The sequence below is a fragment of the Giraffa tippelskirchi genome, chromosome 4 (assembly GCF_054371585.1).
Source record: "Giraffa tippelskirchi isolate mGirTip1 chromosome 4, T2T-mGirTip1v1.2.pri, whole genome shotgun sequence".
Lineage (NCBI taxonomy): Eukaryota > Metazoa > Chordata > Mammalia > Artiodactyla > Giraffidae > Giraffa > Giraffa tippelskirchi.
In genome coordinates this window covers 33,665,875-33,692,176 of record NC_137278.1, presented here as the reverse complement: position 1 = coordinate 33,692,176, position 26,302 = coordinate 33,665,875, and the positions used below count along the sequence as shown (strand labels likewise).

General features: G+C 37.3%; 1 protein-coding gene across 1 annotated transcript in view; it reads right to left on the bottom strand.

Annotated features, from left to right (window-relative positions):
• BABAM2 (BRISC and BRCA1 A complex member 2) overlaps window positions 1-26,302 on the bottom strand; it is a 408,503-nt gene that overhangs the window by 253,469 nt on the left and 128,732 nt on the right. The window contains exon 6 of the mRNA XM_081484262.1: window positions 21,281-21,355. Within this exon, the coding sequence (XP_081340388.1) occupies window positions 21,281-21,355 (75 nt within the window). The remainder of the gene's footprint in view (window positions 1-21,280; window positions 21,356-26,302) is intronic.

Below are 26,302 nucleotides of genomic sequence, written 5' to 3'. Positions count from 1 at the left end.
TACTGAAGATTTACCAACAGTATAACAACACTCTTAGGAAGGGTTGAGGAAGTCAATATCCTGTTTTATTTATAGACACACACACAAATCTACAGAGCACAAAATTTCACTTCTGCCTCATAAGCATTGGTCCTAGCCCCTTCTCTCAGAAATAAGGCACTCTGTAAATCTGTTGAATAAAGAAATATAAACGATACCAGTAGCATCTGCTTTTCGACCAGAGATTAGAGAGAACTTGGTATGGTCCTAAGAGATGTTAAGCTGAACAACCAAAAAGTGTTCTGAACTTGAGCTTCACATTAATAGACAGTAACAAGGGGAGACATCAACACACAGCACACCATCAACTTTTCCTAACTGAGTCAAGGGAGAATCTGAAGGTCAAGGGGACATTTCACTCACTTCAAGCATCTTCCTAAATCTGTAACTAGCTCTTTATTAGAATACACTTTTGCAATCCTAAATCTTAGGTAGGAACTGAGTTCAGGGTCAGAGAAGGACTCTGTTGTCATGGCTCCTGTCACAAGAGTAAAGCTGTGGTAACAAATGATTCTTATTTCTTTACATACCACTTCAAACATTTTGAAAAGTAAAACTGATGAAATGCAGTCTGCTCTCTACAACATTCAAGATCTGGTCTCTTATCAGCTTCACCAGCTTCAGCTCCAACAGAAACACCACATATGCAACTTTCTAGCTGAAAGAAAATTCCAAGATTATGCTCTGAATTCATTTGTGGTTTAGTGGGTGGGGGAGTGTTACACTTCTAAGAGAAATCATGGCCAGATAAGCAGCAGCAAAGGGTTATCACCACTGAGTAACACTAGGGGGGCAGGTGGTCCTCAGATGCAATGAAGACAAAGGGAAGGTGACCAGCATGGCTGCTGGCTCCACAGAGAGCGACATCGGATGCAACACAGTGGGACGGCACCGCCAAGTTTACAGAGGGCGTCAGGGTTGAGGGTGAGCAAAACTGAACATTATAAATCATTGTGTTGCATAAATAAGTTTTCAACATAGCCCATCTCCCACAAATTGTCATTCCTGTTCAAGGAAAAGGCAAAAACACCTCTAGTTTTACCAAAGAAACTAAACCCAGGCTGTTTTCCCCTTCAAACTACTGTAACATATATGAGAAAATTTTAACTACTTTTCAGGAATTTAATCATTATGTAAATGGATATGACGAGACTAAGAATTAAATTCAAAGAAACAGATTTGCATTATAGAAACAAAAATGGGGGGAGGGGTTAGGATTCAGTGGTTTTGGACCAGCCTTTCCCATATGAACCAATCACTGGATGACCAAATAGCAGATGAGAGCAAGTATCTCCTTATTCAATTATTCCAGCTAATCCACAGAAAGATAATGATAAAATTACAGTATCACCATTTTGCAACTCCCTATGAATTAATGGATCTAAGCATTAAGAGCCAATGGTTGCTACCATCACAAAAAGAATGACATTTATGTGCCTCTTGAGAAAAGAACACACCACCACCTATAGTTTTGCCAAAGGAATTAAACCCAGATCTGATTAAGCCTTTTGATTTACCTGCCAATTTGAGGGAAACACATAGGAACATACTTCACAGACAATGAGTCTGCAATCAGCAAAATCTAGACTGTGGGAAACTCTAAATGTAAGTGACCTGTGTTCTTCGGGGGAAAAAAGATGAAAGGAAAGGAATAAAGGAGGAACCCATAGACCACACACACACAAAAAAGAAGACTTAAAAGACACCAAATTTTTACATTAGTTAATTTAATTGGAGGGTAATTACTTTACAATTTTGCGGTGGTTTTGCCATACATCAACATGAATACAGATGTCCTCCCCATCCTGAACCCCCCTCCCACCTCCCTCCCCACCCCATCCCTCTGGGTTGTCCCAGAGCACCAGCTTTGAGTGCCCTGCTTCATGCATCAAACTTGCACTGGTCATCTATTTTACATATGGTAATATGCATGTTTCAATGCTATTCTCTCATATCGTCACATCCTCGCCTTCTCCCACATAGTCCAAAAGTCTGTTCTTTACATCTGTGTCTCTTTCACTGTCTTGAATATAGGGTCATCATTACCGTCTTTCTAAATTCCATATATATGCGTTAATATACTGTATTGGTGTTTCTCTTTCTGCCTTACTTCATTCTGAATAACAGGCTCCAGTTTTGTCCACCTCATGAGAACTGACTCAAATGCATTCTTTTTTAGAGCTGAGCAATATTTCATTGTGTTTATGTACCACAACTTTCTTATCCATTCGTCTGCTGACGGACATCTAGGTTGCTTCCATGTCCTAGCTATTGTAAATGTTGTTGCAATGTACACTGGGGTACATGAAGACACATCAAATTTAAAACAACAGATAAGACACAACTATAGTTGAAGGATGGGGCTTCCTTGGTAGCTCAGCAGGTAAAGAATCCACCTGCAATGCAGGAGACACCAGTTCGATTTCTAGGTTGGGAAGATTCCCTGGAGATGGGATAGACTACCCACTCCAGCATTCTTGGGCTTCCCTGGTGGCTCAGATGGTAAAGAATCAACCTGTAATGCGGGAGGGAGACCTGGGATCGATCCCTGAGTAGGGAAGATCCCATGGAGAAGGGAATGGCTACCCACTCCAGTATTCTGGCCTGGAGAAGCCCCATGGACAGAGGAGTCTGGCAGGCTACAGTCCATGGAGTCACAAAGAGTTGTACACCACTTAGCGACTTTCACTTTTCACTATATAGTTGAAGGCTACACACTTGGTTAATGAAACCATAAAGAATCTCAATGGTTTTTCCTAAAACTCAGAGTAGTGCTTACCCTTGATGTGAGGAAGAAGGCTGTGACTGAGATGGGGCACAGAAAGTCAAGGGAGAGCTAACAGGTGACATTAGAGAGATGTCACCTGTTACGGACAGATATTACTATTTTATAATTAAGGGAACTGAAGCTTAGTGGGTTTGAGCAACTCGCCAAGGTAACACAGTAAGTGGTGGCTGTGTAGTTGTAGTTCAGACACAGACTATCTGACTACAGGCTTGAGCTCTACAGACTTGAGCTCCTGCCCAAGATTTATCTGTAATTTAGCATCTTCTTTTTAAGGTTTAACTTACAAAAACTAAAGTGCATACACTTGGAGTATAACTTTTACTTGAGAGTAAAGCCCAATGAACTTTACATTTGAAACATTGCTTTCTTCTGATGGTTTTAACATCCATTTAAAGAGAGACATGCATAATCTCTTTAAGAAAATATGTTTGCCAGGGCAAAACCAAGTTGTTAACAATTTAAGATTAACAAGAAAGGTACTTCAGAGACCACAGCAGTAAGTGAGCTTTTCCTGGAACTGGGGATAAGACAGGACGATGTTTCCTATGTGATCTAGTGTTTCAGTTTTCTTTTTTTATTGACCAATTAATACTTCCCCAGGGATTTATGAAGAAACCCAAGGTATGGCTTCACTGGAAGTAAGAGATGACAAAGTATTTTCTCTCCACAGAAAAAATAGAGACAGGCATGGGGTATTAGAATAGGGGCTACAGTGGACATAAACTTTTAGGTTAGTTAATAAAGGGGTAAGCTTTCCTTGCATCTCCAGAGCAGACATAAAAAGACACCAGAAAGATCTGTGCGAATTCTAAGATTTTCTTAAAACTATAAAGAAAACTAGAATGAAAAAGTACTTTGATTTTAGTTACATTTAATGAAACTATTTGAAACTGTACCTTAAAGTAGGTCTAACTCTTTTGCATATATTCAATGTAACATCTAGCCTTGGTTTTGTTTGTAAATCACAGTAGTTAGTAAATATTTGTCCTGTTATTTTAAGAATTAGTTTTTATACCAATCACAATAGGAGTCATGATAGTAAGTAACATTCCCAGAGGGCTCTGTGGTAGTCCCTGAACTAACCAGTTACAGATATCAACTCATCTACTCTTCAAGAGCCACTCTTGGAAGTAGGTTGCAACTCTGTATGTACCAAAGCACACAACTAGTAAGCAACAGACCTGGAACACTGAGACTTTCATGTGTCTTGAGTGTTAATTTATGCACTGCTTTGCAGTTACCTGGAAGTTAATCTTCTAGTTGGGCCAATAATGCTCTAAATTAGCACCACAATCCCCATGGTAGTGGGACAACCTTAATGGAATTCAGAAGAAACTAAGAGCTCTCTAGAGGGATAACCTGAGTCCATTCTATTTCAGGGAAGGAAATATTAGAGGTACACTTGATCTCTATGCTTAACTTGCTGTAACTAACTCTTTGACCCATTATCAGATAGGATTTAGCCTATAAGCTATAGATTTCTCTATTACAGTGGTTGGCACACAGCAGGTACTCAATATTGAATGAAAGTGAAAACAAATACATGAGTCAACAATCACAAAACTTTTAGACACATTGTATAATCTTCATAGTTCCAAGGAAGTAAACCGATCATCTTTAGTGGCCCACTTCTTTTTAAGTAGTTGGAGAGGCTGAACTAAAAAAAGGGTAAAAGCAAGATCCTTGGAAAGAAGAGTGGGAAAGAAAAAGACCAATGCAAGGAGTATGTAGCTGAGAGAACCAACAGAGAGGATAACATGTGATGATTCAGGTTTTCTCACTAATGCCTAAATGTATATGGATATTTGTCTTTTATTTTCAGTTTGCTAGGAGTCACATTATCCTGAAAGGTGAAACTATAAGGAAGATGTACCACTTCAGCATCTTCATATATTACCAGGGGAAGGGGGAGGGATAGATAGGGAGTTTGAGATTGACATGTACACATTGCTATATTTTAAACAGATAAACAACAAGGACCTACTGTATGGTACATGAAACTCTGCTTAATACTCTAAAATAACCTAAGAAAAGAATTTGAAAAGAAATAGATACATGTATATGTATAACTGAATCACTCTGCTGTATACCTAACACAACACCGTTAATCAACTATACTCCAATATAAGATTAAAAAAAATTTTTTTTTAAGTCCTCTGAACTAAAAGTAAAGGAAAAAATCAGAGCAGAATTTCTTTAATTCATGCATTCCTTTTTTTATTTTTTTGGTTTTTATCAACCCAGTTATTTTGGGTTGCTATTCACTAAAAGCTATAAGAATGTCAGTGTCGAGGCCATATGTTGAAAGTCAACAGGATTCTTTTTCTTCTAGCGTTCTCTCTTTTATTGGCAGGTTTTCCTAGTAAGATCTGTCATCTGGAAGAGCTCATTCTGCACAGTTGATGATTTTCCATAGGTTATGTTTTCAGGCTGAATCATAATCTTTTGTAGCCATAATCTGCTGAAATTCTCATCACATTCATAGAATATTTAAAACATTTCATTTTTATTCAAACTGTAATATATGAGTTTTCCCCATCTTCACAATTAAACCAATATCAAAATGCCTCGGCAGAATTAATTATAGGGTGGGAAGGGTAATCAAATTTTAGAGCTTAAAACCCCAAATCTACTACAGAGTTGTAAACTTAGAGTTTTATGTACTCTTAACAAAGGTTGTCTGCATCAGTCAAGCAAGTTCACAGATGTTACATTGCGTGACTTGATTCTGATTTATGGTTAAGATTGTTAGAACTTGTATTGTGCCCTTGTTACACATGTACATTGCAAATATTGCATAAGAAGACTGGAATGCAATAGCCATAAAAATAATTGCAGGCTATTACATAATCAGAAGTCTGTTTCTATCCTTTATTAGACTAGTCTCATCACACCAAGTAAAATATATATACCAAATAAAAATAGAATGAGTTCTAGAATTATATATCCTTTTCCATGTTTTCTTCAGATTTAAGATTTTAATTGCTATAATGTGGATCATAATGTTTTTTTAAAAACATCAGCAGAAAAAGCAGAGTTTGCTAAAATAATAAAATAAATCATCTACATTGTCATGTTGTCATTCTACAGATACTATATCAGTTCAGTTCAGTCGCTCAGTCGCTCATTCGTGTCTGACTCTTTGCGACCCCATGAACCGCCAGGCATGCCAGGCCTCCCTGTCCATCACCAACTTCCAGAGTTTACCCAAACTCATGTCCATTGAGTCAGTGGTGCTATCTAACCATCTCATCCTCTGTTGTCCCCTTCTCCTCCCACCTTCAATCTCTCCCAGCATCAGGGTCTTTTCCAATGAGTCAGCTCTTCGCATGAGGTGGCCAAAGTATTGGAGTTTCAGCTTCAACATCAGTCCTTCCAATGAACACCCAGGACTGATCTCCTTTAGGATAGACTGGTTGGATCTCCTTGCAGTCCAAGGGACTCGCAAGAGTCTTCTCCAACCCCACACTTCAAAAGCATCAGTTCTTCTGCACTCAGCTTTCTTTATAGTCCAACTCTCACATCCATACATGACCACTGGAAAAACCATAGCCTTGAGTGGACGGACCTTTGTTGACAAAGTGATGTCTCTGCTTTTTAATATGCTGTCTAGGTTGGTCATAACTTTCCTTCCAAGGAGTAAGCGTCTTTTAATTTCATGGCTGCAATCACCATCTGCAGTGATTTTGAAGCCCCCAAAAATAAAGTCTCTCACTGTTCCCACTGTTTCCCCATCTATTTGCCATGAAGTGATGGGACCAGATGCCATGATCTTAGTTTTCTGAATGTTGAGCTTTAAGCCAACTTTTTCACTCTCCTCTTTCACTTTCATCAAGAGGCTCTTTAGTTCTTCTTCACTTTCTGCCATAAGGGTGGTGTCATCTGCATATCTGAGGTTATTGATATTTCTCCCAGCAATCTTGATTCCAGCTTGTGCTTCCTCCAGCCCAGCGTTTCTCATGATGTACTCTGCATATAAGTTAAATAAGCAGGGTGACAATATACAGCCTTGACGTACTCCTTTTCCTATTTGGAACCAGTCTGTTGTTCCATGTCCAGTTCTAACTGTTGCTTCCTGACCTGCATACAGATTTCTCAGGAGACAGGTCAGGTGGTCTGGTATTCCCATCTCTTTCAGAATTTTCCACAGTTTATTGTGATCCACACAGTCAAAGGTTTTGGCGTAGTCAATAAAGCAGAAATAGATGTTTTTCTGGAACTCTCTTGCTTTTTCAATGATCCAGCAGATGTTGGCAATTTGCTTTCTGGTTCCTCTGTCTTTTCTAAAACCAGCTTGAACATCTGGAAGTTCACAGTTCATGTATTCCTAAAGCCTGGCTTGGAGAATTTTGAGCATTACTTTACTAGCATGTGAGATATACAAAAACACACACTTTTTTTTAAAGCAAATTCTTCCTGAGTATATACTGTGTTCAGGACAGTACCCTAGAATGCAGGGAAATATAAAGAGAATACTAATTCTGCCATAAAGAGCTTAAGCTCACAAACATGATCCTTTCCTTCCTATGTACCACTACTACTGTATCACGTCACGTCTAGACATCTGCTGTCTCCTCCAACCTACACTTCTGGCCATCTCCAATAAATCTTTTAAAAAATATATGTATTTATTTATTTGGCTGTGCTGGGTCTCAGTTGCGGCAAGGGGGATCTTTAGTTGCAGCATGCAAACTCTTAGTAGCAGCACGTGGGATCTGGTTCCCTGACCAGGGACTAGATTGAACCTCAGGGCCCCTGCATCAGGGGTGCCAAGTCTTAGCCACTGGACTACCAGAAAGTCCTCTTATTGTAGGCTGGATTTAAGCCACTTCTAACAAAGTGAATGAAGGAGACACTGTGTGACTTTAGACACTCGGTCTGAAGCTTCCTTCTTACTCTCTCAGATTGCTTGCCCTGGAGGAAGTCTGGTGCCATGTTGTGAGGACACTCAAGCAGCCTATAGAGAAGCCCGTCTAAATGAGGAATTACGCTCTCCTGCCAACAGTCCTGTGAGTGAGCCATCTTGGAAGTGGATGCTCCATGTCACGTCAAGATAAACCTTCAGATGACTACATCATTGCCAACATCCTGACAGCCACCATATGAAAGACTCTAAGCTGGAAGCTCACAGCTAAGTCACTCCCAAATTCTTAACCCAGGGGAACTATGACATGATGAATGTAAACTGTTTCAAGGCATTAAGTTTTGGAATAATTTATTATGCAATAGTAAATAACCGCTACACTACCTATGGGATAAATGTCTACCAGGAAGAGTGACTTCAGATATAAATATAAATCTTTATGACAATATTCCCAAACAGTATACCAAAGAATAAATAGCCTCTTAACCTGTGGTATCACTGATAACGATTAGAAAGCACAGTGAGGATACAGATCATATTTATTAAGGTTTCCCCCGTACACATCCTCAGTATCAAATATGGAGCCTAATGCAGTAACAATTCAACAATATTTGTTGAATGGACGGACCCCTTTCTGAGGACAGCTCTGAAGCAGATTTTCTTACAATATAATAGATTTTACAGCCCTGAGTTTCTTAGCAAAAGACAAGACCAGGCATGACAAATGGAGTTAGAATACAATTCCTTAAAACCCTCTACATTCAATATTTTTTTTTTACCCTTCTTATTGAAAAATACAACTACAAGTACAGAAACTGACACACAAAAATACCTATAGCTTAGTGAATTACTAAAAGACAAACACCCTCAAAAGAACCTCCCAGGTCAAAAAATAGAACTTTGTCAGTTACCTCAAGAGCCCCTCCAAACAGAGCATGTGTGCAGATATAGTTTCCTTACATCCCATATCTAAGCAAGGAAAGAACCAGACTACTTAGGCTTAGAAAAGAGAGAGGAGATTAAAGGAGAATCAGATCCAAGGGGTGACTCTCATCATGGCCGGGATCTCATGAGCAGAGTTCCCACAGCATTAAGAACTGACTGCCAACTGTAAAACCTGTGTGTGAGAAGCAAGAGCTGTGTGACAGGATCATGAATGGGAAGACCCTTAATGTGAATCTATCATATTTTTTTCCTTAAACTTTTAATACATAGCATAAAAGAGGCATGGATGGAATTTCTGAATGAGATGTAATGGTGGTAGCAGGTTCAGACCTCACAATGTAAATCAGACAGCACTCTTGCTTTGTAGATTTTAATTTTAGGGAGCTTTATGCCACATTATTCACTAAAATTAAACTGCTTTGAACTGTTGTGTTATTATCTAATAATGAAACAGCTGATAGTGGGCTAACAAGGTAAATAAGTTGAATTTCAGGTATACACTTTTTTTTTTTTACTGAGATTATGGATTGCATGAATGTTCTAGCATAAAATCTCAGCTCTGTGGCTGTTAATCCTCAGCATATGGGATTATGACAAATTTCCTAAAAAAGATCAACTGTCAACTAAACAGTAGAGTATTGTAATCATTCAAAATGACTGAAAAACTGAAAAAGAATAGCCTCATGTTGACTTCCAATTTTTTTGCAACATCAGTTATGGAACCTAGAAAAGACTGAATCATTCTAAAATTACTGTGGGAACTTGCTTAACTACATTCAGGGTGGAAAACAGATTTTATGCAGCCTTAACAGGGCTCGTAAGTCTTGCTCTTTAATGACGTAATTGTTTAGAGGTGCTAATAAAGGTTCCTGGACTGGCTATAATAGATTTCAAATGAAACAAGGCTAGATGACTCTACCAGTCTACAAGGCAGGACACATGTGACCACAGGATATGCAAGACTGAAGCAAGCTCCATTCACAGCCAAGTGACTTGCTGAAGTAACTTTTTAGAGAGGGGTGGAGGTGGAATGTATTCACCTCAAAAAATAGAAGTATTTTCATAATTCTACTATATCAGAGGCTAGACAGATCAATGTTGATCTATGAATGTGTAACAATAAAGTTCCTACCTTTTGCGCCTGTTCTACTATATCAGAGGCTAGACAGACCTATGTTGACCTATGAATGTGTAACAATAAAGTTCCTCCCCTTTGTACCAAGAAACAGGGCTGCTCTACCACTAGCTTGCATGACAATCTCTCATGATGGAAAGAGCCTGGGTTTTCAAGTGAGACAAACCTGAACTGAAATCCTGTCCGCTGCCACATATAGATAAAGTAACCTGCATAACCCAGTTAACTTCTCTCAGCTTTAGTTTTAATATCAAATTATTCATCGTTAGGGAAAAAATGTAAAAGTGCTATAATTGATTTTTATATATTGATCCTGTATCTTGCAACATGACAAAATTCATGTATTAGTTCTAGAAACATTTTTGTAGATTCCCTAGGTTTTTCTACATAATAATCATACCTTCTGTGCATAAAAACAGTTGCTTCTTCCTTTTTACTCTGTGCATCTTTTAGTCCTTTTTCTTGCTTTATTGCACTGGCTAGAAACGCCAGTACTAAACAGTATTGGTGGAAGTAAACATCCTTGCCTTGCTATTAACCTTAGAGGAAAAACAGTGGTCTTTTCCACCATTAAGTATAATATTAACTATAGACTTTTCAGAGATACAAGTTACCAGGTGAGGAAGTCCCTTTTTAGTCCTGGGTTTTTATTTGGAGACTTTTATCAGGAATGGATGTTTGGTTCTGCCAAATGTTCTTTCTGTGTCTATTAAGATGATCATACAGTCTTTCTTTTTTAGTTTGGTAATTCAGTGAATCATATTGTTGGTTTTTTAAACACACGGCCTACCTTGCATCCCTCGGATAAACTCCACTGGGTCATGATATATGTTACCTTTTTAATATATTACTGTATTGAATTTCAATACAATGCAAAATTTTATTTTGAATTTTGCATCTATATTCGTGAGAGAGATTCATTTGTATTTTTCTTTTCTTGTAATATCTTTGTTTGATTTTTGTTATCATGTAATGCTATCCTCACAAAATTAGTCAGAAAGCATTCTCTCTTTTCTAATTTTCCAAATGAATGTGTAGAATTCATGTATTATTTTTCCTTAAATAATTGATGAACCTTACCAGTGAAGGCATCATCTGCCTATAGTCTCCTTTACAGGAAGGTATTTAACCATTTAACTAGGACAGAAATAAGACTATTCAAGTTATCCATTTCTTCTTGAATATGTTTTGGTAAACACTGAAAAATTTTTAAAATACAAGAACACATAAGCCAACACGTAAGCCCATCAGAGTGATGATTACATGTTACCATACCATGTAGCCTCTAGAAAACTTCACTACTCAATCTTGAGGTAAATAAATTCTTAATTTTATTCTGAACATAGTTTTTACTTCATGGACCCTCTAAAATGATCTTGGTGACACCAGGAGTCCTGGGACCACACTTTTGTGGAGTACTAGGCTAGGCAATAGAGACTAAGAATATGTTCACCATCAATATTCCAGGGTTTTATGTTAAAGACTATTTTCATGAAGTAGTCACATACTGAACAGACATTCAAAGCAATATAGACTACTTTTCTAGAGTTAGCACAAAGTTTGAAAAACCTAAATTATTGTCTATCCTGCTTCAAGAGAGCCAAAGCTTTTTATAAACACCCTTGGAACAAAGAATGACACCAACTTTGGTTCTGGGTGTCACCCATTTCAACCATATGGTCATCATGTTAAAAAAAAAAAAGCTGCAGTAAATGGATTGAAGAAAGGAATGGGATCTTCAGAAAAATAATAGGAAGAGGGCAAATATCACTGTGACATTATTTTGTAATGAAACTAAGATCAAAATATAAGTGTACTGTTAATATTTGTTTTAAAATATTTTATACACCTAAATCAAATTCCTTATGACTATACAGTGGAAGTGAGAAATAGATTTAAGGGACTAGATCTGACAGACAGAGTGCCTGATGAACTACGGACGGAGGTTTGTGACATTGTTCAGGAGACAGGAATCAAGACCATTCCCAAGAAAAAGAAATGCAAAAAACCAAAATGGCTGTCTGAGGAGGACTTACAAATAAATAGCTGTGAAAAGAAGTGAAGTGAAAAGCAAAGGAGGAAAGGAAGATATACCCATTTGAATGCAGAGTTCCAAAGAATAGCAAGGAGAGATAAGAAAGCCTTCCTCAGAGATTAATGCAAAGAAATAGAGGAAAATAATAGAATGCGAAAGACTAGAGATTTCTTTAAGAAAATTAGAGATAACAAGGGAACATTTTATGCAAAGATGGGCTCAGTAAAGGACAGAAATGGTAGGGACCTAATCTAATGGTAGGGATCAAATTGCCATCATCCTCTGGATCATCGAAAAAGCAAGAGATTTCCAGAAAAACATCTATTTCTGCTTTATTGACTACGCCAAAACCTTTGACTGTGTGGATCACAATAAACTGTGGAAAATTCTGAAAGAGATGGGAATACCAGACCACCTGACCTGTCTCCTGAGAAATCTGTATGCAGGTCAGGAAGCAACAGTTAGAACTGGACATGGAACAACAGACTGGTTCCAAATAGGAAAAGGAGTACGTCAAGGCTGTGTATTGTCACCCTGCTTATTTAACTTATATGCAGAGTACATCATGAGAAACGCTGGGCTGGAGGAAGCACAAGCTGGAATCAAGATTGCTGGGAGAAATATCAATAACCTCAGATATGCAGATGACACCACCCTTATGGCAGAAAGTGAAGAAGAACTAAAGAGCCTCTTGATGAAAGTGAAAGAGGAGAGTGAAAAAGTTGGCTTAAAGCTCAACGTTCAGAAAACTAAGATCATGGCATCCGGTCCCATCACTTCATGGCAAATAGATGGGGAAACAGTGGGAACAGTGAGAGACTTTATTTTTGGGGGCTTCAAAATCACTGCAGATGGTGATTGCAGCCATGAAATTAAAAGACGCTTACTCCTTGGAAGGAAAGTTATGACCAACCTAGACAGCATATTAAAAAGCAGAGACATCACTTTGTCAACAAAGGTCCGTCCACTCAAGGCTATGGTTTTTCCAGTGGTCATGTATGGATGTGAGAGTTGGACTATAAAGAAAGCTGAGTGCAGAAGAACTGATGCTTTTGAAGTGTGGGGTTGGAGAAGACTCTTGCGAGTCCCTTGGACTGCAAGGAGATTCAACCAGTCTATCCTAAAGGAGATCAGTCCTGGGTGTTCATTGGAAGGACTGATGTTGAAGCTGAAACTCCAATACTTTGGCCACCTCATGCGAAGAGCTGACTCATTGGAAAAGACCCTGATGCTGGGAAAGATTGAGGGCAGGAAGAGAAGGGGACAACAGAGGATGAGATGGCTGGATGGCATCACCGACTCGATGGACATGGGTTTGGGTGGACTTAGGGAGTTAGTGATGGACAGGGAGGTCTGTCGTGCTGTGGTTCATGGGGTCACAAAGAGTCGGACACAACTGAGCCACTGAACTCAACTGATCTGAACTGATAAAAGAAAAAAACAAAATCCCTCTCCACCAGTTCTGTATTAGATGCCATCCTAATCAAGGGCTAAAGTTTCCTTCTCCCACTCCCACTCCTGTTGGTGCATTTATAAAGACAAAAAGGAGACTGGAACATAGTGTAACAGTGAATACAAAACCCAGCTCAGCAAAAAAGAACAAAACTGAAAACCCTCAGGGATACTTAAGAGATTGCTGTGTCTCAGGATAAAGGGAGGCAAGGGCAGCCAGGGGCCCTAGAAGACAAGGTATGAGCCAGAATAGTAGTTCTCAAAATATCTACCATAAAGGAGATGCTACTGTTTGTTTTTCTTTTTCTAATCCTTCACAGATTGATGGCTTCATAAAATACATTAAAAATGAGTTATTATAAAGAGAAAAAAATTTTAAACATCAAAACGCAAACCCCATATTTTTATCATTACAGTCAACAGACCTATGATTATTCTGTCAAATTGCTTTAAATGTTTCTAAAGACTATCAATTCTGTACTTATTTCTTCATGAGTAAAAACATATACTTTGGATAGCATTGACTAGAAGGTTCTGACTATACCCTTTCCTTTCCTCCACTTTCTCAGGTTGATCATTGAGTTAGGTGAGTAAGCATACCACCTACATGTATGAAAACTTCATCAAGTCTGAAACATGGTCACCTTGAGCCTTAATATTCAGTTCTACATTCCTTGAACCCTGCCTACCAGCCTCATTTCCCTCTTCCTTCTCCCCAGTCATTTTATATACTGTTTCCTGGCAGTTTTCTCTTCCTGAATACAATCCCAATCATAATACTACTCAAAACAACCACTAAACTCCGTGGTTGAATATTTAAGACTCTATCTATATCATTATGTATATTTAAAATGCCTTTCCTTTCTTATTTCTCACTAGTCTGTACACATGTTCTGTGATTTAAGCAAACTAAACTGTTCCACTATTCTCCAAATGTTCTTTCCTTACCACCTAAAACCATGCTCATACTTTCTCTATCAAAACAAGTCTTTTAGGCCCATCTCAAATAACACCTCCTTTATAAAGGTCTTTTCTACCTAGATGTAATCTCTCACCAATCCACTAAAGAACTTTGTACTTCTCTTATGGTACTTAATTTATTATGACTTGCATTACTATTGTCTATGCAATCATCCTACGCAGCAAACCCAATTTTACTTTTATTTGAATTGTACATCCGCTGATTGATGAAAACAGACTAACAGTAACAGATGACAGTGATAAACTGACACTACCCCGTATGTCAAGTGCCGGGCAGTAACTTTATGATGTGAGTAGGGGAAATGTCACCATTGAGAAAACGGCTTCAGAAAAAACAGTCAACCTGTAATGATCATATCCTACAATTCTTGTTACCCTCACTGAACTATCTGGTTTCAATCCACACTTTCCTTTCTGAATTATAGGTGGCAATACCTCCTCCATAAACAAGCTGGGGAAAAAAAAAAAGGGAATCAATATTAAGGCATTCATCTATACTTTGCCATAAAAAACCAACTACATAAAACAGGATTAGTAAAACAAGGAGGTTTAGTTTTTCTTCACAAGCTCAATAAATACTAATTAATGGTGATGATCAGAGTTCTAGTGAACATTGCCCTGATCAATCCTATCTGAAGCTTTGTGCATATTTCTGGGCACCACAGTTTAAGAGAGATGCCAGCAATCTGGAATACCTACTGAAGAGAAGTACAAGGATGGAGAAGGATTTAAAGACTTATGACGTATAAGTAGAAAGGACAAAAGATGCCTAGCCTACAAAAGAACAGAATCTCTGGCTGTTTGAATATAAGTGCTTCTGCTATAAACTGAAAAAATGCATTCCTTTAAAAAACTGCATTCTAATAAATCACACATTAAAAATAAGAGGCTTATGAGAAAACTATGGCAAGTCTAGACTTTACCTTACAGTTGCCTGTACAACTCTGTAACTATAGCATTAACAAAAACCAAAGTATATCCAGTGAAACTACTAATATACCTAAAATGACATGCTATAGTTGTAATAAACAAAGAATTATTATACTAAGTATAGGACTTTTAAAAAGCTGAAGATAACTTAATGAAAGGGGTGACAAAGAAAGCCTGAAACAGCTGAGTTACAGGAAAGCACAGAGGGACATCAGCATTAGAAGTTACAGCAGAGAAGCAGGTTTTGGACAAAATGTAATGATGCCAGAGAGAGCGAGCTCTGGCTTATTGTCTTATGTTTGTTTCTTTCCCACAAAGATGGGAAGAAGCTATGCAATAAATAGTTAAAAACAGAATGTACAGCAAAACTGAGCCAAGGGGAAGGAATGAAGTGAATGGACATTGTGTGCCATACAAGAACCCGTCACAGCTTGCTAAATTCATCTGCACTAGTGAACTTTCATTCAGCTAATATTTGGTGGTCAATGTATTAACTATAAACCATGGTAACTTTTGCCTTATACTGATATACTTCCACTATTTATCTATCATGTATGAACTAATTCATGATACTAAAGCATTGTATGTAATAGAATATACTCTACTTGAAGAACTAACAAGATATATGGGGACAAGGCAACAAAGCTGGTCAACTAATAGTGATCTGAGACACAGCTCCACTATAAAATTATAATTTAGAGGAAAAAACAAAAGCATATTATAAAAAAATAAAAGCAAAAGAAAACAGTAAAACAATAAAACAAAACTGAAAGGAGAAATTTCACAGAAGCTGCCTGTGACTATTCTTCATTTTCTGTAGGGAAAAATACTATGTTCAGATTACCATAATTTATATATAAAAATTTAGGGCAAGTGAAAATTTGGGTTTGAATTCTAGATGGGGGGAAAACAGGACAGAAGAAAAAAGAAGCAGTAACTATACCTCTATCTTAATTTCAATGAAGTGCTTAACTTTCTTCCTAGACCACAATAAATTCAATACTTTGAAATATAAATTAATGACTAAATAAAATCAAAACCATTTCTATATTCTGCAGTTACTCTAAGCTCAGAAGTGTATTAAGTACTACCATCTTCATCATCTCATTGATATTCCCAACAACCCAATATGGTATGCAATAGCCTGACCACATTTTAACAGTTAGGGGAAGTAAGACTTGGAAGAGAACTTAGTAAATTATATGCTGCTAACAGACTGTTTAAACGTAAGAGAGAAGGTGGAATAAAGGAAGGAAGAAAATAAGGAAGGAAAGGAAGAGAGGAAGAAAAGAGGGAGCGAGACTACAACCAAGCTCAAGGTACTAGTTAAATAAAAACAAACAGACCACAGTATTAAAAAACAACTTGAACTCTGTGAACCAAATCTTTTTTTTCTCATCCTTCTATGATGATACTGTGAAGCAATATTTCTCCCACTTTCCATCCTATAATTTAGGAAAGGTGACTGGCAAACAACTGCCCACAGTCTAAAGCCAATCTAATGTCTGGTTTTTTGTAAATAAAGTTTTATTGGGATCCAGACATAATCATTCATTTAGATACTGTCATAGCTGCTTTCACGCTGTGACAACACAGTTAAGTAGTGGTGATGGAGACCACATGGCCTGCAGGCCTAAAATTTTACTATCATGCCCTCTAGTGCAGACATCTAGGTCCCCTGATCTAGAGTAGGCTTTTCTCTAAGCCCTGATTCTCTACAGAAGAGAGGTGGGACAAGGACAATGAACTAAAAGCAGTCATTTGTCTCCTACTTAATGAAGGAATAAAGGGAAATATCCTGCAGGCTATTTCTAGACCATCTCACTACTTTCCACATGGTTAAGCCTCAAATGCAAATTTGGCTCAATTTTAGCAATGATAAATCAGACTTACTACTGGAATAAACAGCACCCTACTTTTATGGCACTTTCTTCCAGGTACACATTCCCACTTTTATAAAAGTATGCCTACTCCTAGTTGATTAGACAGAAACTATTTCCTTTCAGATAAGATGAGGGTTTCCTGTGAATTCTTTATGGTCTTTCAAACACCAGACAACTGTTTTAAGACCAGATTTCACAGGAGTGAATTAAAGCAGTCTTTATTTATAAAAGCTGCTTATTAAGTGTGACTTTATGGATCCAAAAAATTTCATAAACTAAAAAGTTTCAAACTTTGAAGCATCATCTAATGGATGGTTCAGAGAAAAAATTTTATAAGGATAAAATTTATTTTCACTAAATAAAAATTCATTGAATTTATATTCATTTACCAGGATCCAGGAGGCTTTTTTATATTTGCTATCTTATGCTTTCTGAGAAACAACTATAATCAATGTATTATATATCACCCTAACAAGCTTGCTATATTTTTAAAAAGAAACTCTTTGGGGGAAGTTATCAGTTTCCTTCCTAGCAAATATGTAAAACTAAAAAAAAAAAAAAAAAAAAAAAATTCAGGGAGATTAATCAGCCTAATTCTCTTTTTCTGGCTGGAGAGAATGCAAAATCCTCCCCCCTTCCTAAGGGAAGGTAAGAAGAGTGAGGAATTTTAAAACTGCAAATTTACTAAAATTCAATCTACGATGACAAGTCACAAAATGTGACTGTCATACACACACTTTTTAAATGCTCATGCTATTACCTCTTTCTCCCTACTATATAAAAGAATGATAGCATCCCACTCTTACCACCTTTATTCCACATAGTACTAGAAGTCCTAGTCATAGCAATCAGCTAAGAAAAAGAAATAAAAGGAATTCAAATTGAGAAGAAGTAAAACTGTCACTGTTTGCAGATGACATGATAATATGTAGAAAACCCTAAAGATGCCAGAAAAAGACTACTAGAGCTCATCAATGAATTCACTAAAGATTCAGAACACAAAATTCATATACAGAAATCCATTGCATTTCTACACACTAACAAAGAACTACCAGAAAAAGAAATTAAGAAAACAATTGCATTTATAATCACATCCAAAAAAATAAGATAACAGTATAAACTTACCTAAGGAAGTAAAACACCTTTGTTCAGAAAACTGTAAGTCACTGATGAAAGACATGGAAGATGACACAACAGATGGAAAGATATAAAATGTTCATACACTGGAAGAATTAATATCATTAATTCTTGATCATACAACACAAGGCAACCTACAGATTCACTACAACCCCCATCAAAATATCAATGGCATTTTCCCACAGAACTAGAACAAAGAATTCTATAATTTGTATGAAAACACAAAAGACCCAAATAGCCAAAAGAATCTTGAGAAAGAGGGACAAAGCTGGAGGGATCACATGCCCTGACTTCAGACTACACTACAAATCTACAGTAATCAAAATAGTATGGTACTGACACAAAAACAGACATACAGATCAATGGAATAGAACAAAGTCCAGAAATAAACCCACATACTTATGGTCAATTAATCTATGACAAAGGAGGCAAGAATATACAATGAAGAAAAGACAGTCTCTTTAATAAACTGTGCTGGGAAAATTGGACAGCTACTTGTAAAAGAATGAAATACGAACATTTTCTCACATCATATACAAAAATAAACTCAAAATGAATTAAAGACCTAAATGTAAGCTCCGAAATCATAAAACTCCTACAAGAAAACATAGGCAGAACACTCTTTGACATAAATCACAGCAATATTTTTTGGATCTGTCTCCTCAGGCAAAGAAAACAAAAGGAAAAATAAATCAACAGGACCTAATTCAACTTAAAAGCTTATGTACAGCAAAGGAAACCATTGACATAATGAAAAGGCAATTGACTAAATGGGAGAAAATATTTTCAAATGATATAACCAATAGGGGGTTAATATCCAAAATATACAAACAGCTCATATAACCCAATATAAAAAAAAAAAAACCATACAAATAGCTCATACAACTCAATAAAAAAATAAAATAAAAAAGACCTAAATAGAAGGGGCAGAAGATATAAATAGACATTTCTCCAAAGAAGACATAGGCCAACAGGTACATGACAAGATGCTCAACACTGCTAACTATTAGAGAAATGCAAGTCAAAACTACAATAAGGTATCACCTCACACCAATCAGAATGGCCATCATCAAAAATTCTACAAATAATAAATGCAGGAGAGGGTATGGCGAAAAATGAATCTGCCTACACTGATATTTTTTGTCGTGTTGTTTTACTCTCTTTGCAGGAACTAAAAGATCCAGAAAGACATTAGTGTTGCAATGTAGGCATTTTACTTAGAGTAGAAAAAGTACTTCATTGTACTTTGGGAGAGGAAAAAAAACACTTTCCAATTTTGCCAAATAGGTTCTACTTTTTTCCTATCTGACTGGCAAGGAAAGTAAGGGCATAACAATATAAAGATAGAATTCTTAGAACAGAAAATACAGAAATTTGATTTTGAAGAGGGGAAAAAAATTACATAGATTATGATCCAAGAAGTGGTTTTTTTTTTTTTCCTTTGACATTCAAGAACATGAGCAGAGGCAACACTAAGTTCAAATAAACAGGATAACCATTCAAACTGATAAGGCCCAACAGATCAAAAAAAGATACTGTAACTGTAAATTATGGATTAAAGTGACTATGTGAATAATAATGCTCTCATATACTATTAAATTTTGTTTTAAATGAGCAGAAATAGAATTTTAACTGGACATATGGAAGTCAGTGAGTCTGTTACGTAAGAGTCTCCAAGGAAACTTTGTTGTTCTAATAGAGCACAGTAATTGTTGAAACCAAATTAATTATGCTTGGTAATTACAGGTCTAATATGTATATTTTCCACAACAGGAGTATTGAGAAACTAATATAAATTGCTAACTTTCATTCTCACTTGGATCTCACAACTCTTGGATACAGAGTGGGAAAACAGTCAACTAGAAATTAAAAATGGAAGTTTAATGAGGCACAAAAATCCCATGTTTTACTTAGGGAAAAAAAACTAATAAATCCCATGGGTAGACTGCTAAAAAAAAACAGTCCTAATCTTTCCTATGGTCTATAGTTTTTATTCTATCAGACTATACTTTAATTCCAATCACTATCAAGAATAATCCCATGTTATTTATGACTACAATAATACGCAGGAATACTTGCACGAGGATTTTGCCTTCTCTCTAGACTGTAATAAATACCATTAACTCTCTGAATAACATCAAATTTGGAAGGCAGAAATTTTTCTTACATTACAGCAAAACTATATCACCACAGGATAAATATGACTGAGGCCATATCCAAAACCACATCCACAATAAACTTAGGCCCCTGTCTCAAGGGCTCCTGTTCAGAACTTGCCAGTTCACTGGTCCATTTAATTTCCTTCACCTGGACTTCCCTGGTGGCTCAGTAGTAAAGAATCTGCCTGCCAGTGCAGGAGACCCAAGTTCGATGCGTGGGTTGGGAAGATCCCCTGGAGAAAGAAATGGCAACCCACCCCAGTATTCTTGCCTGGAGAATCCCATGGGCAGAGTAGTCTGGTGGGCTACAGTTCATGGGGTCGCAAAGAGTCGGACATGACTGAGCTACTAAACAACAACAACAATCACAGCCTGGTGTGGATTTGGGTTCCACCTCTCCTCTACAAAGCACTTTGCAGACCCCTTCCCAAAGTAGCGACTCTCAAGCCATCCCCTGCCCTCACTGTATTTTAAAGAACCATATACACTGGCCTAATTCAATTCTGGATCTCTCCAGGGCAGTCCAACTTTGAAGATGCCTGAGATCAACTGCTAACATAAATAAAGAAAATGAAATGCCCTGTAGCACAGAATAGTTAATATGCAATCCTGCTTAAATACAAAATGAATATTAAGGTAATTTTTAAGAGAGTCTTTCATCCCCAAAAGATCATTAACCAAAGGCAGTCTTTTTCCCAAGGTTTAATTTGTTTATACTAATTTTATCTTATAAGTCAAGTCCATTTTGAAATTATTTTTAGGGCTACGATTTTAGCTCTTAGGTAACTAACTCACTGGATCTTCATGCAATAAAATTTTTAATAGAATTTATCATCTAAACAAAATGCTGGCAAACTATACAAATATTCAAAGTTAAATAATGACTTAAAAAGCTCAACTGCATTCTCATAGTTATAATCATACATTTTTACCTTGAGCAGGTACGTGGGAATATTGCTGAAATCCACTGGCAACTTCAAAAGGAAACGAGCTGAAAATTCACCAGTCTGCAAGAAATAAAAAAGGTTTAATAATAAGATTAAAATAAAAAATAGATTATGAAGTGACAATTACAGCCAAGGCCACAAGTTCAACCTATTTGAACTGTAGGCATCTTCAATTTGGGTTTCCTAACATTAGCAAGAAAAGAAAGTTGGAAAAGTAGGGGAGGATCAAAAAGCATTATTAAATTATTAGTTACTAAAAAATACAATTAGAATTTTTAATCTGCATTTTAAATGTGCACAAGAATTATAATGCAGTAGTATTACCTTTCTGTTTTTCAACAGTATGAACATGAATTGACATGTTCACCATGTCAATACATGAATTGACATGAATCACCATCCTTTATACTACATCTAGAAGTAAGAACAAAGGTCAAACTTCTATCCACATATATAAAGGAGTATATCAGCAGGTACCCCAAATAAGACTCTAAACTCCTGATGATCTATTAATATCATTATCATCAACTAAAATTTTTCAGCACTTCTATGAACTAGTCTCTATAGGAAAGATGTACAGAGGTTTTGTGATTTAAAACATTTAACCAAGTTAAATAATAACTTCTATTTTTTTTTCTAAAAGAGAAAACTCATGCAAAAGAAAAAAGTTTCCCTCTCAATTTACAATGGCAAATCATCATAATTTATTGTAGTTTTTATGATGGGAAAGACTAAGGAATGACATAAAAAAAAAAAGAAAAACAACTCTGTCATGGTCTAGAAGGAGGGGTTTTTCCACCTGTACTCTGCAGACACCTCAGAGTTCTAAGAAACTTCTGCAAAGGCAACAAAGAGGGGTGCTGAGCTAGTGAGGTTCTAGGTCTTTCAGCCTCTCTGACAGCAAGCCTGCAGTGCAGCTTGGGATTTCCTTATGATACCATGGGTTTTCTTACGATGTGCTGTTTCAACAAAGAACTCTGGGGATGAGCTAGAACTACTCTAAAGAGTGGTCTCTGCCTTTTTCATATTATGACCACTAAAGAGCTCCCTGAATCTCTACCTCTTCCCTCCTGACAAAACAAGCACTTCAAACTCCCTAACACATCTTTAAATATAGCAAGCATTTATAAATATTTTTTATGGATGGGTGGATGAACACACTTAAGGATGTATGCACACCTCTTACATAAGATTTCACAAGAGTCACCACTCCTTTCTACAAATACCCAAATGACTGGCTTCAAGGTCCTGGCCCTAACTGTGACCTAAAATCTTGAAAATGCAAACAGAAATATAAACCTTGAGCTCAAAAGATAAAAATGATAGCTACCATCCACATAGTTGTGTGTTGTTTGTTTTACTGCATGCAACATTTTTAAACTAAGGACAGAGTACTTCTTCAACCCCACAAGCCTAATCCCATGACAGAAAAGGCAGAAAACAGAGAACCAAATGGCCAGAATCAATGCTGAGGTCCCAGAAGTCATCATGCCACCAGGAACACCAATTTTAAGAAATGATGCTATTCCTTAGGGCTCAGCAGCTGTGCTCTTCCTTTGATATTTATTCCTCTTTTCAGTAAATGCTAATTCCTTTCTTCCGGTCTCTCAAGCCAGAAACCTCAGAATCATCTTTGACATAGTATGGAACCCCAATCGCACAGGCTACTCATAACTGAACACTGAAGAGAACAGTTGAGAGCCACTTAAGGATCTATAAACAGCTCGCCATGGTGGACGGGAGGAGAAGGTTTGTGGAAGAGTCTAATAAAATTCTTACCTTCTGTTATAGTCCCAGATTATTAGAAAGTGTGGTTTTAGTGTTCTATGAAGCTGCTAGAAGACTAACATATCCTGTGAAGTGTAACTACAAGAGGTCATACTTTGAAAGGGGTATGTATGGGAGAAACAGAATTATATAGGAACTTACAAGAGGGGAATATGGGGCTTTCCTGCAGACTCAGAGGGTAAAGAGTCTGCCTGTAATGCAGGAGACCTGGATTCCATCCCTGGGTTGGGAAGATCACCCGGAGGAGGAAATGGCAACCCATTCCAGTATTTTTGCCTGTAGAATTCCATGGACGGAGGAGCCTGGCAGGCTATAGTCCACGGGGTAGCAGAATTGGACATGATGGAGCAACTAACACATAGGAGGGTAATCCAGCCCAGTGAGATTTTGGAAAGAACATAAAAGTCTCCCTTGAGTGATGCATACAGTGCTATAGAGGGAGGAAGACTCATCAAAGAATACAGGTTCCCAGCAATGGTCCCCCTTTTCCATCTTCTGTAAACTCTATTTTTTCCTCTTTACCCACTCACTCCCATCAGCGTGCAAACATCATTTGAAAGGTCTTTCTTGACTTCACACCCTCTTCAGGTCCCATCTCATTTCTCTGTTCTACTATACAAAATTATCTTCTCTAGAGATTAGTCTATATTTGAGGTCTACATTTTCTCTTTTATTTTTCTCTTCAAAAGCCTCTTAAGTCAGCCCTGCCATCACATCCTTCTCCCAAAACAGCTCACAAAGGTCACCAGTGACCACACCATTGCCAAATTTAATGTCCTTTCTCAGTCTTTATCTTCTTGCTGTTCTATCAGCAGCATTCCAGCATAGCTGATCACTCTTTTCCTGGAAACTTCTCTACTTGATTTCCAAAAGCCAGTCTCTCTGAGCTTTTTATTTCACTGGCCCTCCCTCTGGTCTCCCCAACCTCTTAACACTGTTGTGTACTAGCACTTCTCCCCAAGACCTCTTTTCTTTACACTCCCCAGGTGACCAGGTGACTTCATCCAGGTTCCTGATTTTAGGCTGGGATGATTCTCAAATATTTTATATCCATTTCAGATCTTTTTCTACTTCAAGTTTCATTTATCCAGCTATGACAACAAAAACTCAAATCTTGATTTTGTGCTTTCCCTTTGATATTCATTCCTCATTTCAGGGAATGGCGATTTCATTCCTTCTATCTCTCAAGCCAAAAAACTTCAGCATCACCCTTGACTCTTATGTTTCTCTCGCTTCCACATTCCAAGTGGCAGCAAATCCTGCTGACTCTACTATCAATTTATATCCTCAGTCCAGCCACATTCCACCACCTCCATAGCCATCTGACCTGAGCCATTGTTATCTCCAGCCTGGATGACTGCAACCACACCTAAACGCTTCAGCTCCTGCAACTGATTCCCATCACCACAGGAAGAGAGATCTTTTCAATGCTTTTCAGATTACATTCCTCCTTGGCTCAAAAGTCTCAGATGGTAGGGATTTAGCTTCTTCATAGAGGCATCTGACAAGGTAACAGCTGATCAAAGATGTGAAACAGGTGAGGAAGTAAACCATACAAAATATGGGCGGAAACATCTCAGGTAAAGAGAACAAACGTAAAAAGGCTTGATGCAGGAGTCCACCTGGATGTTTAAGAAACAGCAACAAGGTCAGTGTCTCTGCACAAACAAGCACTAACACTGATCTCAGGTCTCCTAGAAATTTCCCCAGTGCGCACCACGGCTAAACCCCTGTAGGCTGTGCAAGAATCACTCATAAAATGAGTGAACATTAAATGCCGACTAGGTAAACTCCCTACCAATCAATAAATAGCCATTTCTACCTACTAGCCTAAAAATGTCAACCTGTAGGTTAAAATGTTAAAGTTAACAAACTCCGACCTTTTAGTTTGTTAGACTCAACAGCTCTTACAGTTTTTTTTAAAACAACAACAAAAGAAGTGAAATATGCAATTTAAAAAATTAAAAACTCTTCTACATATAAGGTAATCGGAAGATATTCACATATTTAGCCCTTGGACTCATTTGAACTGCCAGTTATTTTAGTCCATGGGCTGCATTTTAGCTCTTTTGCCCTATTTTAGCTTGCACAATGTATTTTTATTCTACTGGCTATTTTTGACCAACATTCTTTTAAAACTGCTCAGACGATCCCTACTTTATCCCTTCTCAAAATGTTGATCCTAGAACTAATATAAATTTATGTTTGGTGGCAAAAGACTGATTTATACAGCTAAATTCATAATAAAAGAAATGCTGATCTCAGGATTAATATTAATTTATCAGAAATGGGCTGATTTACATAACTAAATTAATAATAAAGCTTAAGAGTGTAAAAAGAATTTGAACTTTTTGGAAACCATAAAAAGTGCTTTATGATTCAAGCCTACTATACATTCTTTATTTTGCCTTTGAGAAAACAAAGAAAATTTTGCAATTGTTTATAATAGTATCAGGAACGTTGGAGACTAAGGTCCTAGAATTCAGTTTTCAGTTGCCACGGATTTTTCTTGCAACCTGTAAGTGAACCCTTTTTTGTGAAACTGAGCAAACAGTGATTGAAAAAATATCTTAATGTAAAATTTGAGCCCTAAACATTACATGAGCATAACACAAGTGAAAACTCAAGTTCGACCTCAGACAGTGACTCTTCCTGTGTTTTTATATTTGAAGTTCCAACAGTTATTCAAGCAATTTACAGCCACTCTGTTGCAACATCAAAGACTGCTTCCATAGCAATCTTTCCTGTAAGCCGAAAAGGAGACACTTAGATGCAGCCAAGTCAACAGGATCATCTGATTTCCTTTTTGTCAATCCTTGGTCAAATCTTCTCTTCGATAGACACAGAAGATGATCTGACCTATGACTGTTAAAATGTCAGCCGTTCTGCCAACTGCTTTAATGGCAATTTCCCCAGCATTAGCAATAAATACGCACATCCTCCCTTTTCTTCAAGTTGTAGTACATTGGCAAGTAACTTAAATTAACAACACTGAGTTTTGGCAGTTTATTAGGTCTAAGCTTTTCTTCTGGTAACAGCAGCTGTGTCGTAGTTCTCTTTTCCTTTCAGAAGTGGCAGGTAGACATCTTGTGCAGAATGGATTCCAAAACCAGGTTGCTCTGCAAAGTGAAATTGTACTTCCTTTCTTAGAGACAGTCTGCTGTCAACAAACAAGCTGTCATCTGAAATTGACTGTCTTAATGCTTAGGTGGCTAAAAG